Source organism: Lactuca sativa, chromosome 2 (genome assembly GCF_002870075.4).
Source record: "Lactuca sativa cultivar Salinas chromosome 2, Lsat_Salinas_v11, whole genome shotgun sequence".
Classification (NCBI taxonomy): Eukaryota; Viridiplantae; Streptophyta; class Magnoliopsida; order Asterales; family Asteraceae; genus Lactuca; species Lactuca sativa.
The window spans coordinates 221,273,103-221,290,183 of NC_056624.2; the positions used below are offsets into that span (position 1 = coordinate 221,273,103).

Here is a 17,081-nt window from a genome sequence, read left to right on the forward strand (position 1 = left end):
AATTCCAAACTTGGTTTTCATGCATGGATTTGATCTCGCTGTCCATTGCCTCTTTCCACTTGGCAGCCTCAGGGCCCGCCATTGCTTCTTGTAGTTAGCAGGTTCATTCAAATTTACCAGTATACTATCACTGATAAACATATCACCTTTTGTCATTATATGGAAACCATACAAAACAGGTGGAACGCTAACTCTACTAGAATGCCTAAGAGGTAATGACTCGTTAATTGGTTCAACTGGAGTTTCTTCCTCAGGTTAAGCCCTAGAATTTTTAGAGGTTCCTTCATCATTTGACTCTTGAATTTCTACAAGATCAATTATACTCCCACCGTCCTCTTTGCATATGAGCTCTCTCTCGCGAAAGACTCCCCTTCGTGCTACAAAGACCACGTTGTCAGTAGGTCTGTAGAACAAATATCTAAAGGGCTTTTGTGGGTAGCCGATTAAAATACATCTCTCAGTTTGAGGTTCAAGCTTTTCGTGGGTCTCTCGTCTAACGAAAGCTTCGGAACCCCAAACCTTGATATGTGCTAAGGAGGGAACCTTCCCTATCCACATTTCGTGAGGTGTTTTGGCAACCTTCTTAGTTGGGACAAGATTAAGAATGTGGGCGGCAATCTCTAAGGCATACCGCCATAATGAGATTGGAAGTGAAGCTCGACTCATCATGGAACGAAGCATGTCTAACAAGGTTCGATTACGCCTCTCAGACACACCATTAAGTTATGGTGTCCTAAGAGGTGTTAATTGTGAAACTATTCCACATTCCTTCAGGTAGTCATGTAATTCGATACTAAGATACCCACCGCCTCTGTCGGATCTAAGCATCTTGATCTTCCTACCCAATTGATTCTCGACTTCATGTTTGAAATCTTTGAATTTTTCAAAGGTTTCTAATTTATGCTTGATTAATTAGATATAGCCATATCTGCTATAATCATCAGTAAAAGTCGCATAGAATCGATTTACATCCCTTGTGGTGGATCTGAAGGGCCCACACACATCCGTGTGTATAAGATCCAATAATCCTTCACCGCTTTCATAAGAACCAGTGAAAGGTGATTTTGTCATCTTTCCAAGTAAACAAGACTCGCACGTATCATCCGACCTTAAGTCAAACGATTACAACACTCCATCCTTTTGGAGTTAAGTGATGCGTTTCTTGTTGACATGTACAAGACGGCAATGCCACAAGCATGCTTTGTTTAAACCATTAGACAAATCAATTTGTAAAACACTATTACCTAAATTGTCTAAAACTATCATAGTTTCATACACACCATCACAAGGTAAAGCTTCAAAATGAAATACACCATTTTTAAAAGCAGAAATAGATCCATTCTCATCATTGAAAGAATATCTAAAACCTTGTTTATATAAAGCATGAAATGAAATGATGTTGCGTTTCATCTCTGATGAGTAGCAACAATTTAACAAATCCAATCCTAACCCACTACTAAGCATTAAGCTATAAACTCCAATCTTGGTAACAGGTGAAGATCAACTATTTCCCATGATCAAGTTCATTCTCCCATGCTCCACATCCTCACTTTTTCTTAGTCCCTGCAAATCAGAACCAATGTGAAAACTACATCCTGTATCAAGGACCCAAGAATGAGAGTATGATGAGTTATTATATAGGATAGTGTAAATACCTGTCGAGGTTGGCTTCACCTTTCCATCCTTTATATCTTGCAAGTATTTCAGGCAGCTTCGTTTCAAATGCCCTTTCTCGTGGCAGTAGAAGCAAGTAGCCTCCTTAGGATCAGAGGCAGGGGGAGCGTCAAAATAGGCTTTTCCTTTGGGTCCATTGCTTGAGGACCCAACTTGGGACTTTCCCTTCCAATTCTTTTTAGGAGGACCTTACCTTTTCTTCCCTTTTCCTTGCCTAATGACCAAAACATGAGCAGCAGCAGGGGTGGAGTCAACACTTTTCCCCTTAATTAGTACTTCAACACTTTGCAAAAGGTTCTGAAGTTGAGCCAATGTGGTCTCTTGGTTGTTTAAATGATAAGTTAGGATAAACTGATCATAACAACTGGGCAATGAGTGCAAGACTATATCAATATCCAATTCCTCATAAAAGTTCACATTTAGCTTTAGCAAGCGCTCCACGCATCATTGTATTCGTTGCACGTGGCTACTGACAGACTCTCCATCTTTCATCTTGCTAGTGATGAGGGACTTTACTACCTCATACTTTTCTTGACGAGCTCGTTGATGGTACTTTTCCATCAAGTCCTTGTTCGTCTCATATGACCTGTAATCCTCATAGAACCTTTGTAGCTCAAGAGTCATAGTCTCCACCATGATGCATGCGACCTTGGTTGCATCATTGTAGTGTTTCCTATACTCAGCTAGTTCTGCGGCAGTAGCTTTAGTTTCATCAATCTCGATAAGTTCCTTTTCGAGCACATAAACTTTGTCCTCGAAATGTAGAGTCATTTTGATGTTTCACATCCAATCATTGTAATTGGTGCCATCAAAAGTAACATTTGACAAGATGTTCAAAAGCAAGAAATTATTATTGGAGGAGGAACCAGAAGCATCGTTGGGAGTAGACATTTGAAAGAGAAGAAGGACAAGTTTTGATAAGATAGGAGTAATCCTCAATATAACACCCAAATGAAATATTAAGGCTAGGATCCAACTAGATATTTCACAACCTAGAAAAGGGATGTCGTGATCTAATTGTGAAATAAATAAAGGTAGGTAAATGATGATTTACCAATTTCACCATGAAAAACAAAATTTGAACGAATTAGGTTTTTAATGAAATTCCTAGATCTTTTGAGATTCATTGAACTATTCAATGGCATGTTTAATCTCGATTTGTGATTGGAATACCAAGGATCATAAACAAGATGTGAATAACCATGCAAATTAGCTTGGTACTCTCGATGTCATTTATCATCTCATTCTAATGTGTCGGTTAGCCACATGCGCTCCATTAATCAATGATAATTTACGAGACACTTATTTCCACTCTTTATTAGTCCATATTAGTGTGTCGGTTAACCACACATGCTCCACTAACGACTTATAAAGTGCAATGTGCAATTTCATGGATTAGCATCAAATTCACATTTTTCCTAAAGTAACTAAGATTGGGAATTTATTAGAATAATTTAGTTACTTTATAATTCATTATACCTGTTAATGAAAATTATTTATCCTATCAAACCCGTTCGGCTAACGACCATCCACCAATCAAGGAAGCGGTGGGTGAGAGTGCACACTCATTCAACAACCATTTTATAGGCAGTTTCTTTAAACCCCCCTTATAGATCGGCTTCGTGAATGAGACGTACTAGCGGTTCGACTGACTTATCTTATACATATAGTAAATATTAAACATTTAATTTTACATATCGTATAATGTATATTTTAAACATTTCAAAATACTATGGTTTTTAAATCTTAAATTTTGAAATTAAACAGTTTAATTTAAATTTAAAAATTAAAAATTTAAATTAATTTATTAAATCAATTGAGGATTACCCAATTAAATTAATCAATATGATTTAATCCTAATCTTCTCCCCTTAATTTTTGAAAATCATGGGAGGGAAAAAACAAATTTTACAATTATCCAATTAATCAAATAACAGATAATTATCAAAAATAAGATAACCCTACAAAGAAACCTTAATTTTCGAAAATTGCCTTATCTTGGGGAGGAAGGGAAGGATTTGAATCCTTGCCGTTTTTTGAAATTCTTGAGGGTGAAGGAAACCCTAATTTCGAAATTTGTAGGGCAAGGGAAAAGGTTAAAACCCTTTCCAAAATTTTGAAACCTAGGGTTCAAGAAACCCTAGAATCGAAAAACCCTAAGTCCCAAAGGGTTTAATTTCCATAAACCTTGATTGATCTGATTGAAACAATTGTAATCAATTCAATAGAAAACAAGTCAATGCTCTGATAACACTGATGGATTTTGAGCATAACAAACAAAAACTTATGTGTGCATGCAACTCTAATTCCTTATCTATGTTTTCTCTAATTAAACATACAACTTATGAACATTAAATGGAAAACCCTAATAGTACTAGTATATTCTCAAAATCTGTAGAATAAGGTTAAGAAAACATACCTTGATTGGTATATAGCAATAACAATTGAAATCGTAGTCTTCTTGAAACTTTGAGAGCAAGAGTCACAAGTGTTCCGCCTCTAGTAGATCACACCCAAAACAACCAAGAGGAGGAGAAAGGAGAGGGAGAGATAGGAATTTCGGCTATTCTTCTAGGGTTTCAAGTGGCCGAAAATCATAAGCCTAAGGGGCTTAGATAACCCTAATTTAAATATAATATTATTAATTCAAATCTGGTAATTATTCGCCTCCTTAATTATCCACATGGGATAATTTAGAAACCCTAGATTACCCTTAGGAAAACCGTCCACCCTTTTCTTGGAAGGTTCTAAAAGCTCTTGCTCAACTATTGAACAATTGCACTTATCCCATGTACTTTTAATTAAATCTTTTAATCCTAAAATTAATTCCAATTAATTTCTGATTAAATATTACTATTTCTAATTAATATATTATTCTCATAATATATTAACAAATTATTTATTTCTATTTATTAATCAAATAATAAATTCAACCTCTCTCCAAAAATCATCATGTCTAGTTGCTAGTTATGAGGGCAACCCAAAAGGACTCTGTTATTATCAATTCAAGTATATATATATATATATATATATATATATATATATATATATATATATATATACCAATTATAGTTATGGGTTTAGACACCTAAACCAACACTTAGACACAAGGTATTTGTTAGTACCTTCCTCATGTGCCTTGTACTTGAGTTCCAAAGCACTCCATAGATCTCTTGGATCTTTGACCGACGCGTAAAAATCATAGAGCCGATCAGACAATGAGTTCTTGATGTGACCCACACATAGTTCCTCAGACTATCTATACAGAGCCCTTTGCTTTTTCTATATTAGAGATGACCATTGGATCCACAGTTTTCCCCACTTCGGGAATTGGATCAACAGGAATTGGGGTCAATTTTGGGTCCAAAACATAAGCAAACTTTAGCACAAGAAGTATGAACTTGACCCTGTCTGCCCAATGGGTATAGTTCTAACCATCGAATCGATCGAGCTTGGAAAATTCTCGGTTCGTGTAGTGGAGACTAGCAGTTGGGATTTGTGTGTCCATTAGTCTGAAATTTATAAACTAAAAAACCTTTAAGATTGTTGAAAATCAGAACCAAACCAACAAATAATATTAAGAGTTAAATGTTGATTAGTTGTGAATAATAAATCTAATTATTATTATTATTATTACCAAGTTTCGTCCAAAAACTAGATCAATCATTCTCGATTAGATCTGATTATAAGAAAGGTAGAAGAAGAGTGTTCTATTATTGGACGAAAGTAAATGCGAAGCAGTAAAGTAAAACCGACATGTTAAAGGTTGATCTTGAACTTAAAGAGCTTCAAGAATCGGACTCCTGTCCTTAAAGGTTTTTACTTCGCTTCTATTAGTTGTAAGCAACAAAATAAAACCACAAGATTTAATGCAAACTTATCGGTTTTCTAACAACAATGGAAAACGATAAATGCAAAGTGAATACTCAAAAAGCTTGAAAAAATTGCCAAGAGAGGGGGAGAGCTTCAAAATTCGTGTGTGGAATAGGGCTCTTATGGAGCTGTATTTATAGGCATCGAAATCGTAGACAACAATAAAGGGTCCTCATAGAGAAACCCTAGAAGTGCCAAGTGCACCTAAATCACCCACTCGCGACGTCGGTTAGTGCTAGGCTGGGCTAGGCACGCGTGTGTGGACTTGACCCATCCCTTGATCATCTAAAAGCCTTTGAAGGTTGATCAAGAGAAACCCACAAAATGTTTCTTCCCCCACCAATATTGGGATAATGGAAACCAACCAACTTGCTTATTCCGTTAAAATTTCCAACAATATATATTGAAATTCATGTAACTCACACATATAGTCAAGGTGAATCACCATAAGAACCTTTGAATTTGTAGGTTTTTGTCGTTTTATCAAAAGTTGTATTTTAAGTCCATTAAGGTCTTAAATTTGAATATTTTTTCAATCTTACTCCTTTTTATATATTTACGAGGTAAAACTGGAATTTTTTGTCAAACTTAAGACTTTAATGAACCAGAAAATCAAACTTAAGAGCTAGAAAAAATAATGAAACCCAACATTTTTGTCAAATATAAAGTTTTTAATAAACCAGAGGGTAAAAGTTTTATTTAAAAAAAATTATAAACATCCACTTATAATTAACTTAAAATCCACAAAAATATAAAACCAACAAAAAAAAAAATTACAAATTTAAAGATTTTCATGTCATTTGGGTTTCCGCAAATGCGAGATACAAATATAAAGCCGCTTCTCAATAACATGTGATGGATTTAACATGACTTTGTAACAATGTTCATGTTTTCACCAACTTTGTTCCACTTTGTACTTTCCCATTAATTCTTATGTTTTTAGATTTTTTTCATTTTTTTTTTGTTTGCATGTATAGTGTTATTTTTCCTAATATTTTTTTAACGTGATTCATCAGAAAATATGTTGTTCAAACAACACTTGTTATTAGAAAAATAGGATTTTACTTTGCTTACAAACAAGACGAGTATTTGTATATAAATCTATTTTATTTACACTTAACATATCTTAATCAGTGAAGAGTTGGTAAGCGATAAGGGTATCAAGTCGTCACTTTATAATAAATATTCCATATTGAAATTAATGTGGAAAGGACAATGATTTGGACAAATAATTTCTAGACTTAGAAGAATTCATTGAGGCCCTACACCTTCCATGTTAGGTATATCTTTTCAAAGTTAGCAAGAAATTTGTAATTTTAAAAAAGAGATATCCTTGATTTTTGTCGTCAAAATACATTATATGTGGGTCCTCTTCTCAATGGACGAATTAGACTTCGACAAATATTTGATCGTCTTAGAAATTCCAATCTACTAGTTGTAAAGTTAAGGATACAAAAAGTTCAACTAAAATCTGTCCTTCCAATCCAAACAATTTCTAACTTTAGAATAAATACAAAACTAATTAAAAGCAAATAAATTTAATTTATAAAATACATAAAACTAATTAAAAACATATAAAATTATACATTATAGAATACATATGCATAAGTTACAAGTAACCAGTACATAGGTTTTAAGATAGTAAAACCATGGAACTAGTTAGGGAACTTATTGAAACAAGGGTTTATATATAGGTGTCATAAAGGAGAGAATGATGTTCCTGATACCACTAGGACCTATAGTTCAATGCCTTCATCAAATGCTCTTCATAATTTAATTGTTTAATTAAAACAGTGTAAATAGATGGATGTTTTATCCAAAATTAGACACATTAAAATTGTTTCCACAAGTTTGGATCACAGCCGCCCTTTGAAAATTCTCCTACATTGAATGAATCCATCCTTTTCATATCTTTGATTTTAAATACGTTTTGTGATTAAAAGATTTTAGTTATAGGTAAATAAATCAGTCATTTTTATTTCTATTCTCAACAATATGGCCCCCCTTGAAACCTATCACTCTGAAGTGCAAGTAATCAAATCAAAGTTAACCAAATTCTAGCAAATTGTCCACAACATTGTCATCCACAAATTCGATCTCCAGTACCAATTATCACCAAGGATGTTTCATGGTTTGGTTTGACCGGTTTAGGTCTTAAAATCTTAACTAAATTGATTATATCTAGGTTGAATATTATTTTCAAATCTTCACACTACTCAGCCTATATAGCCATGGAGGTTCTAAGGTATGAGGTTATGTTTCATGTTTGCAATTGGGGATTAGTCAGTGCACGAAAATTGACACGGGACCCTTGTTAGGAAAGATCACTTTCCAAAAAAAAAAAAATCAAATCATACAAGTTTTTGAGACAGTAATCTAGGCTGAACCAAACATTTGGACCAACTTTTTTTAATGATTTTTTCACATTAAGATTAATATAACCAATTATGTTCAAAAATAAAAATCTAATTGCTGATGTTAGAAAACGAAAGAAACAGACATTGTATACAAAAACACATTTATAAAATAAAACTAATACACAAATTAATAGCAATATGATATTGCATAAAGAAGAAAAATACATGTCACAATGGTCATTACTCGTCACAACTGTAAAGTCATTGACATAAAATCCAGATTTGATAAAAAAAAAAAAAAAAAATCTAATGGCTATCATCAGGACTGTTTGATAAAAATAAATAAATAAATAAATAAAAATAATAATAATAATAATAATAATAACAACTTAGATTAAAGGCGGTTGTAGATGGTTATAAAAGTTAGGGTGCGCGCCACACACACACACCATTTTCCAGCATGTAACTGCTTAACAAAAAATGAGATTGATTCTTAAAAAATTTCATCATGCGTTTACTTGTTATTTGATATTGTTTCGTAAAGTAATAAATGTTCAGCAAAACAATATTTAAATTTTGGATTCACCGGTTCTAGTTTTTGTTTTGTTTGTTTAGTAACCAATAGAATGTCAAGAAATAGATTAAGATCTTTACAGAAAAAGAAAGGGGTATCCAAGGAATTGGAAGAGTTTGAATATCCTTAAATGTTGCAAAAGAAGAGCAACGACCAACTTATAAAGAATAACCCATCCTTAGAATTCAAAACACGATTGAGCATCAACAAATTGCTGGATGCTCGTGCTTATGACCATGATTTTTCTCTTATGAGATCATCTATAGAATTAGCATTATAATATTAGAGCCTCAATGTTTTTGGGATCTTAAAAATCTCAGTGCACATGCTTTATGATTATTAAAATTGATTTACTTATTGGATGTCGCATTCGTTCACTATCAAATGCATAGCTTAAAATGGCTTGTGTTTTCAAATCTCGTCAATGCAGCTGCTAGCAATTGATTTGTCGATATAACAGTTTATTCTCTAGCAAGTGTATAATGATTTAATAATTAATGATATTCCAATTTCTTTGGAGACACTAAATTATTATTGAACCTGTTGCAAAATAAAAGTTAAGCCGATAAAATAAATATAAATTGAAACAATATCAAAACAAAATGCAAAATATCAAGCATATTAAAATAATTTAGATATTTGATGAATTTATCATAAATAACAATATTAACTAAAATCCAAAAACTAGTTCGACATACTCGAATTATCATAACTATATATTGAAACCAATATACCAAAACAAAAATTCAAATATTCTATAGATTTATTAGAAATAACAATAGTAATTGAATCAAAAAAAAAATCAGTTATTTATTAGAAATAACATCAACTTGAATACAAAAACCAAAAAGCCTCATCTCCTTCTCACATGTTATCTAAACATCAGCGTGTTGTTTGATGAAAACAAGTTCACTGCAATTGCAAACATTTCAAATTTCCATCATATCAACATGAACTCGAATCTTTATATAACATATCAAGGCTAACGTCACAAATCATTGGTCATTTTTAACAAATAGCCGTAATTATGGGTTAATGATTTTTAAAATCCCAACACTGATTCGAAGAATATAAAAGATGGTTTCTACTTTGTACAATGTTAGATCACATCCTTTTTATAATCGACTTTAATCAACAGATTTTAATCATGGGAAAATAAACCAATAGTCAAGTTGTGAGTGGTAACAAGAAAAGGTCCCACCAAGCAGCGAGTCAGCTTTGTCCAAAGTGGTAGTTAATTAACTTGTACGTTACAAGTTAACTATGCGACAATGGGGTCCCTTCAAGTAAACCAAATCGTTGGACATTGTCCACAACGTTGTCAACCCACAAATTCCCAAGTACCAATCACAAGCAGTGATGTGCAATAGTGCAGGGTTAGGTTTGACAAATTTATGCCTTCAAATTTTGACCATATAAGTTAAAATAAGACATCAGGAAAGAAACAAAAACAAAAACAAATGATTTAACTACGTTACTGTTTGACATGAACATGATAAAGCAACAGCCAAAACCTCTAGAATGTTTATAAAGGCTGACTGATTTTATGAGAGGATTGAGGTTGAATATTATTAATCAAACTTGTCTTTTTTTTTTTTTTGAACTGAAAAAATATACCTGTCGAGTGTCAACTCAGGATTGGTGGCAATGAAATATATCAAGGTTGATTCTACAACGGTGAAGAAAAGCTAAACTGCACTCCAGTCTTTGCTCTGTCATGTTCATGTTGTCTTAATATGTAGCAATAGTTCACCTGAACGATTAAAAAAAATCAACTTAATACAGAAAGAACGACTTAATATACAAAATAAATAAATAAATAAATGTACCTCCATACGAAACAATTTGGTGGGTACAATAAGCCCAAACCCAGCAGAGCTTCTGAAGGAGTCTGTGTATTTCTGAAAGGAGAGATCACGAAATGAACTTTCGGTTAATTTGACGAGACTTCCCGCACAAGCAAACGCGTGTCCATGAATATTGGAATCTCTGAGGACTTTCAATGGGAGATCAAAAGAAAGGTCTGCAAAGGTAGTAACAGCAAGGTCTCCGCCAAGAAAGTCTCTTTCGGGACAGGTGTCAGATCCTGATTCCTTGTTGGATTTGTCTTGGACTTGGCGTCTTGGCTCACTTGGGCCCAATCCTCTAGTTTTGAAGCCCAGTAATGATGTTGGGCCTCCTAATGTGCAAACAGGAGAAGAGTTTCCACCCAAGAAGAATCGATCGGGTAGAGATACAGATGTGGTTAGGAATCCATTTCCCCATGGAAATACAGCACCACCAGCAACCCCAAAGTTTAATGCAGCTCGAGCAAAACCCAAAGGTAAAGCATACCGAAGATCAAACTCCTGTCGAAATTTTAAAAAGACTAAATTTGTTTTTTAGCCCTACTACAGAAAATAAAAAATAAATAAATAAAAGGCATGAAGGAGCAGAAAACCTGGCGGATAAAACGAACACTGCGATAATCAGGAAAAAGGCCACCAATTTGAGAAGTGGAAACAAAAGCAAAGCCTCGAGTTGGTCTAAGAGGTGAGTTCCTTTTATCGATTTTAAAAGTGTACTTCAAATGTGAGAGCAAATTATGTCCAAGCTGTCTCCTTACAGACACAGAAGCCCTTTGTGATGGATCGGTTAAGGTGCGCCATGACAGATTATATGCTAAGTCATGCTTCCTGGTTGATATCAAGCCAAGAGATAACCCCATTGCTTGTTCTTTATAAGAGGAAAACTTTAGCCAATCTTGAGAAAGAAGAGATACACGAGCCATAACAGGATTCACCAGTTTCATGAATCTTGGTAAAGCCACACCAGTGCTAACTTCTGATGTTTGGTCCCACCCATAAGATAAAGAACCATCCCATATATCTCCATACCCTAACATGTTTTTAAGCTTCAGTGAACCCTCAACTGACCATGATCTAGCCTACAAATCAAGTTAAACAAATGCATATCAATAAACAACGTCTTATAGAGTTAATGGTACAGTCTCATCTCATCTGCAGGTGGATAAATGTATATTATACTTAAACTTAATCATGTATATGAGTATATGACTAATTGCAGCATCAAAAGTGACTATTTCTGATTTAAACATGATCAAAATCAGTGGCATACGTTTCACGATTTGTGATTAATTGTTGGAGATGAAATAGGAATTAAGAAGACATTGATGATCTATCAGAGACATAACTAAGTGGAAACAAACGGAATGTACCTCAGGCTTGGTGAAAATGCCAATATCACCAGTGATAGGGTTTTTGGACTCCACAACTTCAACTATGACGTTAGAAGTCCCAGGCAAGTCAGGCGGACCTGAATCAAGCGTAACATTTACGGAATCAAATATATCGAGCTTCTGAAGCCGCGCATTAGCTATAGTGGCTGCCTGAAGCAGTTCCTGGACTGAGGTGGCGGTCTTTAGGGCTTGGACCTCGGCTTCGATTAAGGACTCCTTAGTCTTGTTGTTTCCTTTGATTATCACGTCGTGGACTCTCAACGGAACTCTTTCAGATGACATTCTCCGGAGAAATCCTTCCATTGTCGCCCTTTCATCCCGCATTCTTGATTGCGAGTCTACTGGTTCTTCCTCTTCTTCTTCTTCATCATCAAAATCTTCTTCGTCTTCATCTACTTCTGCAATTGGATTTTCTTTTTTCACCATTTTCGTTTTCTACGATTCCGCTCTTCGTTTGTGCAGTAAAAAGCTGAGAGAGATGCGTAGGTCGACGCCGGAAGTGAAGTCACTGGAATCCGTCCCTCAGTTCGCTCTCCTCTTTCTTTGGTCCGGTCTGATGCCCTGGCCTCGACGGCAAACTCCTATACCTGATGTTGGGCTGGGCTTCCGTTCGGAATCGCAAATACCCATTTTAATAAAATGGTTTATATTATTAAAAGCATTTGAGAAATTTAAAAAAAAAAAAAAAAAAAAAAAAAAAAAAAAAAAAACAACAACAACAACTAAATATTTTGGTTTGATTTATGAAGAAGTTTTAAATTTTATTTTATTAATAAAAAGTTTCGATTATCGGATATAAAATTCAAATCAGTCAATTTTCTACATGTAAACTTTTTTTTGTTACTTTAGAAAAGTTTCATTATTTGACACGGTTTATTTATCATATATATTCTAAAGGCAAGATTTAATTTTTATAATATCTTTTGATAGGTATGATTCACTATCATAAGCTTTCTCATTTCCTCCATTTGTTCAGTCGGCTATAAGTCCTTATCATGATATTCTTAACACCAAAGCAGGCGTTCAGTATACCGAGACGAGAATATATATAAGGAAGGTTTAGACGCGTAATACTCATTATTACTCCGAAAAGTTATATGTCAATTCTAATATCATAATTAAACGTTTAGAAACTTGAACACATAAAATTTCCTAATTCTAAGTCAGCAACAAACCTTAAACCTAATAACAATTTAGATAAGCAACCTAAGGCATGCTATCATATAAATCATTTAGCATATAATAGCAATTAAGGCACATTCCTTAATGCATTCTAGTGCTCTGATACCAACTGTGACATCCTCATTTTCACGGCCAGAAAAGATCGATTTGATTATGTTTATTGAATAAAGAGTTTATTCATTAATGCAAAATTTTGGTCCCATAAAAGTATTTTCGAAGAAATGTTTCCATTAACTTATTAAGGTTGGGGGTGCCATAACTAAACAAGAAACATAAGCATAAACAGAGACTTACAAATTCTTAATATTCTAACGATCCACGTCTCCTTGAATCTCTTAGCAGATAATTACATTATCTATCAGTACCTTCGCATTGGTACCTGTGATACAAAGAAACTGAGTGGGTCAGGCTTGGGAGTCTAGTGAGCTTTCTAATTACTATCTCGTCTCTTAAGGTTTCTCTCTACCCTTTTTAGCCAATACAATATAAGTATGGTAAATTAAATATATAATTACTTCAAGTAAAATCATTATCTCATTTAGCACATTTTCATGAATGCATATAGTAAACACATAGACCAATAAAGCATATTAAATACTTGATATCTATGTGTAAGCTGAAAGTAACTATGCACTCACTTAACTTAGGTAGGTGACTTGGAGAATTCGGCAGCACTCTGCCAAACGCATTGACTTTTCCTCTGACATGACCTAGATACGATTGTTGCTAAGTCTTAGTTTAATATTCCTAGCGACTAATGATAGTCTAGATTCATCATTAATCCCAATGTCTACATCAAGATCTATCAAGTAAGGAACAACTAGGTAATATCATAAAGGAAGTAAGGTCTATTTGGTATACATAGTACACTGTTTGGAAATCCACTTTAACCCCCTCACTAAATCTAACCTAGACATCATCCTCGTAAGTAGATCAGTCGGTATGATGACTTAGAATCACTGATAAATCTTAATTATAGGTTCATAATAATGACTATGACTATAATTAAAAGTTACACTAAAAATAAGTTTAGCTTAACTTACAGAGTACACTAATGAAAAACTAGGAATTAAGCATGTAGAACTATGACCCAGGAGCTTCTATTCACCGGCTATCTAACACCGCAGGGCTTCGTCGAAGGGGTCGGAAACTCGAGAGTAAAAGGGAATAAGGGTGGAAAGTGTTCCAGAGAGAATGTGGAAGACTGGTGTGAGGAAAGAGCTGATTTTTGAAGGTTTATATAGGCTAAATTGGAGTGCGCGACGCACATAGATAAGGTGTGTGTTACGCATCTGGTCGAAAGAGGGTGACATGTCGCTTTTTGCATGGTGCTACGTGTCGTATTTTGGGTGGTGTGATAGTATGCATCATGCATGCTGTAACGCCTGTGTTTCTGGGCTTGCCATTTTTAGCAATGTAATAGTCTAGGTTAACTTTTGTAACCCGTTTTGAAATAATAGAAGTATATTATTTGAGTATTATGTGTTTTGTGCCTAATTGCTTAATTATGTGGTTTGATTAATTAAGAATAAAAATAAGCGTCAAAAGTAAAGTATGAGATAAGTCCGATATCTTTACATAAAGTTGTAGTGGTCGAAATGAGGTTTCCGAATATATAAAGAATGCCAAAATCCGAGTTATAACGAAGAAGTTATGACCTGTCGAAGTTTCGCGACAGAACCGGCACGACCCAGTGCGACCCAGCGCGACGTAAATAGTGAATTTAAGGTAGATAGATATCTATCCTTAGTGATCCAAATGAGAATTGAATATCTCATTGATAGTAGTGCAACGACGGAAAGACGGACGGAAACGGAGTTCAGATGAAGGAGTTATGAATTTCGAACGGAGTTTTCCTGTCCCGGCCTACTAAAGATAATATATAAGTAATATACTTATAATATATTAAAAATAAAGTCAAAATTAGCCAATGGAGTCTAAACGAGAGTTGTAGAGCATAATCTCACCTTCGCGACGATATAAAGAACGTCGAAAACGGAGTTCGTATGCGAAAGTTATGAATTTCTGAAGTTCGGGGCGTGAAACCCCAAAACTGTCAGATGCCACGACGTGGCAAGCAGTGCCACGACGTGGCAAATCTTCTGTCACCTCCAGAAGGTCCCCAGGCGCAACTTGGGATGGCGCATGCAGTGACGACCAAGCCCACGACGTGGAAAAAGGTTGCCACGACGTGGCAAGGGCCAAATTTGCCCTATAAATAGATTTGAAGGGCCAGCCGTTTATGGTTGCTATTTTCTCTCTTCTCTCTCCCGTTTTACCTCGATTTGCGTGCCAGAAATACCCCGAAGCCCCGATATTATTCTCGAGCCCCGAAGCAAGTCCCGAGATCCCGAAGATCACGAGAAGTGCAGTTCCCGAGCTGAAGCTCTGCCCGCGAGAAGTTCGAATTTTGTGGAGATCTTCCAGATCTGCTGTGGATTACTACTTCTGCAAGTCGTAGTGCTGTCCGATCATCTTCTGATCTAGTGAGTGTATACTACCTTTCATAAACACGATAATAATACAAGTATGGTTCGAATGTATTAAGTAAATGGTGGTTTATATGTGTAAGGGTGCAGTTACTTTCTTCTAACAAGTAACTATGAAGTATTATATGCGATATACTTGTTATGTGTATACTTTGTGATTGTATGCGTGAATGGATATTCACTTTATTCCATCTCATAGATCTGAATTTCTTTCTATGAAATACGTGTTATGTGGTATGCCTCATCTGTTATGTGGAATATATATTGAATGAAAATGATATACAGGTTTTAAACTATGTATGAAAATATATATTTTATCTACTAATATGTTGGGTAGAACATGGGTAGATAGTTGGTGTGTAATAAACAGATGAGAGGCCTCGATGTTGTTGTTGTTGTTGATCTAGTTATTCAGCGGAGTATGGATAACGACCACAGACTCTTTCTAGACAGTCCAGTGGAACGCTAGCAGGTTCATAACCTGTAGGTGTTGTGAACGATGTGTTCACCGGTGTACTTTATCCCCCTCATGGTTGCCTTTAGGATATCTATTGTTGAGGAAACCCCTTAGCAGTGATGTCCGTCCCGATGAAAATCCTAGATTAGGTCCCTTGAGATAGATGTTATTTTAGGGACGTAAGGTGAGGATAACGGGAATGGGTAATCGGGATAGTGATTGGTTGGTGAAATTAAATATAACTTATTTATTGTGGGTTGAAAACCCTATATGCTCACCAGGCTCCCAAGCCTGACCCACTCAGTTTTATTTGTATTACAGGAAGTGGCGCAAGGGTGTAAGATGGATGAATCATTGAGTTGTTTTGTTTACAAGTCTGTATATGTATACATTTGTTGAATGACTTGTAATGTTATCGTTTATGCTTTATGGTCTGTATCGGAACATGACATCCCGAGTTTTGATTATATAATGAAAATGCATCTCTTGATGAAATGCTTTGATAAATATTATTTTATCATGTTTTGTTTTGGGAACAAATTCCGCAACTCTTTCAAATCAAAAGGATTTACTCTGAAATTATTTAAAAGCATAAATGAAAATCGGTCTTTTCTGGCCGTGATTTTAGGGATGTCACACATGCTGTCTGTGCATGCGGTTGCGTGCAATTTTTTTTGTTTTCTTAGAAAATTCATAACTTGCTTATACCAGCTACGTTTTCAAAAGGTGTTATATCAATGCGCAACTATCAACGAGATATACAACTTTCATTTAGACTTTGTCGGTTAATTTTGAATTTGTCTTTAGAGTTATATTATAAACAAGCTTAGCCTACTAAATTCCGTTAAAATGTATCATCTTGATTCAGTTAATTTACATCTTTAACTCATGGAATAAAAATTGTTTGCAAAGTTGGTCCCTTTTTTCTTTTTATGAAAATTGTGGGTTTATCAGGTACGTTGGGCATACGTGGTCAGGGGTCAATCCCTAGTTTTTAGCGTTTAGACCCTATTTAAACATTATTAACTCCCAAGACCCCCTTGTGTGTGCATTTTTTATCTTGCAAGTGTGCCTTGTGGTGTCCTTGAAGGAAGGAGATGCATATGAAACCATCTTAGAAGAGTAAAGCACTTTGGATCTAGAAGTATCTTGCCTTCAAGATTCATTTTAATGTATAAAGCACTGAGGTTATTCCTTTAGATCTTTTTAGAGGTGGAGTTTTGTGTTTATTAGTACCA

General features: G+C 34.9%; 1 protein-coding gene across 3 annotated transcripts; it reads right to left on the reverse strand.

The window, feature by feature from the left end:
• Positions 1-9,172: 9,172 nt before the first annotated feature.
• LOC111879852 (uncharacterized) lies at positions 9,173-12,405 on the reverse strand. 3 transcript variants are annotated; one of them, XR_006188588.2, is made up of 5 exons: positions 11,695-12,404; positions 10,918-11,403; positions 10,307-10,825; positions 10,095-10,230; positions 9,173-9,389 (listed from the first exon to the last, which is right to left on the reverse strand). XR_006188588.2 is itself a non-coding variant. In XM_042899589.2 (4 exons), the coding sequence occupies exons 1-4, from the start codon at positions 12,139-12,141 to the stop codon at positions 10,147-10,149; spliced, it is 1,536 nt and encodes a 511-aa protein (XP_042755523.1). In that variant the 5' UTR covers positions 12,142-12,404; the 3' UTR covers positions 9,921-10,146. The 3 variants fall into 3 exon arrangements, 1 of the variants encoding a protein (XP_042755523.1); XR_006188589.2 differs by lacking the exon at positions 9,173-9,389 and adding an exon at positions 9,461-9,875 and having other exon boundaries at positions 11,695-12,405; XM_042899589.2 differs by lacking the exon at positions 9,173-9,389 and having other exon boundaries at positions 9,921-10,230.
• Positions 12,406-17,081: the final 4,676 nt, after the last annotated feature.

What these genes read in the sequence shown, in the direction of transcription:
- LOC111879852 (XM_042899589.2), bottom strand. Translation starts at nt 12,141, where the DNA reads ATGGTGAAAAAAGAAAATCCAATTGCAGAAGTAGATGAAGACGAAGAA. An exon ending in GCATTTTCACCAAGCCTGAG is followed by an intron (nt 11,404 to 11,694) that starts GTACATTCCGTT and finishes CTTGATTTGTAG; the next exon opens with GCTAGATCATGGTCAGTTGA. An exon ending in GTGTTCGTTTTATCCGCCAG is followed by an intron (nt 10,826 to 10,917) that starts GTTTTCTGCTCC and finishes AAATTTCGACAG; the next exon opens with GAGTTTGATCTTCGGTATGC.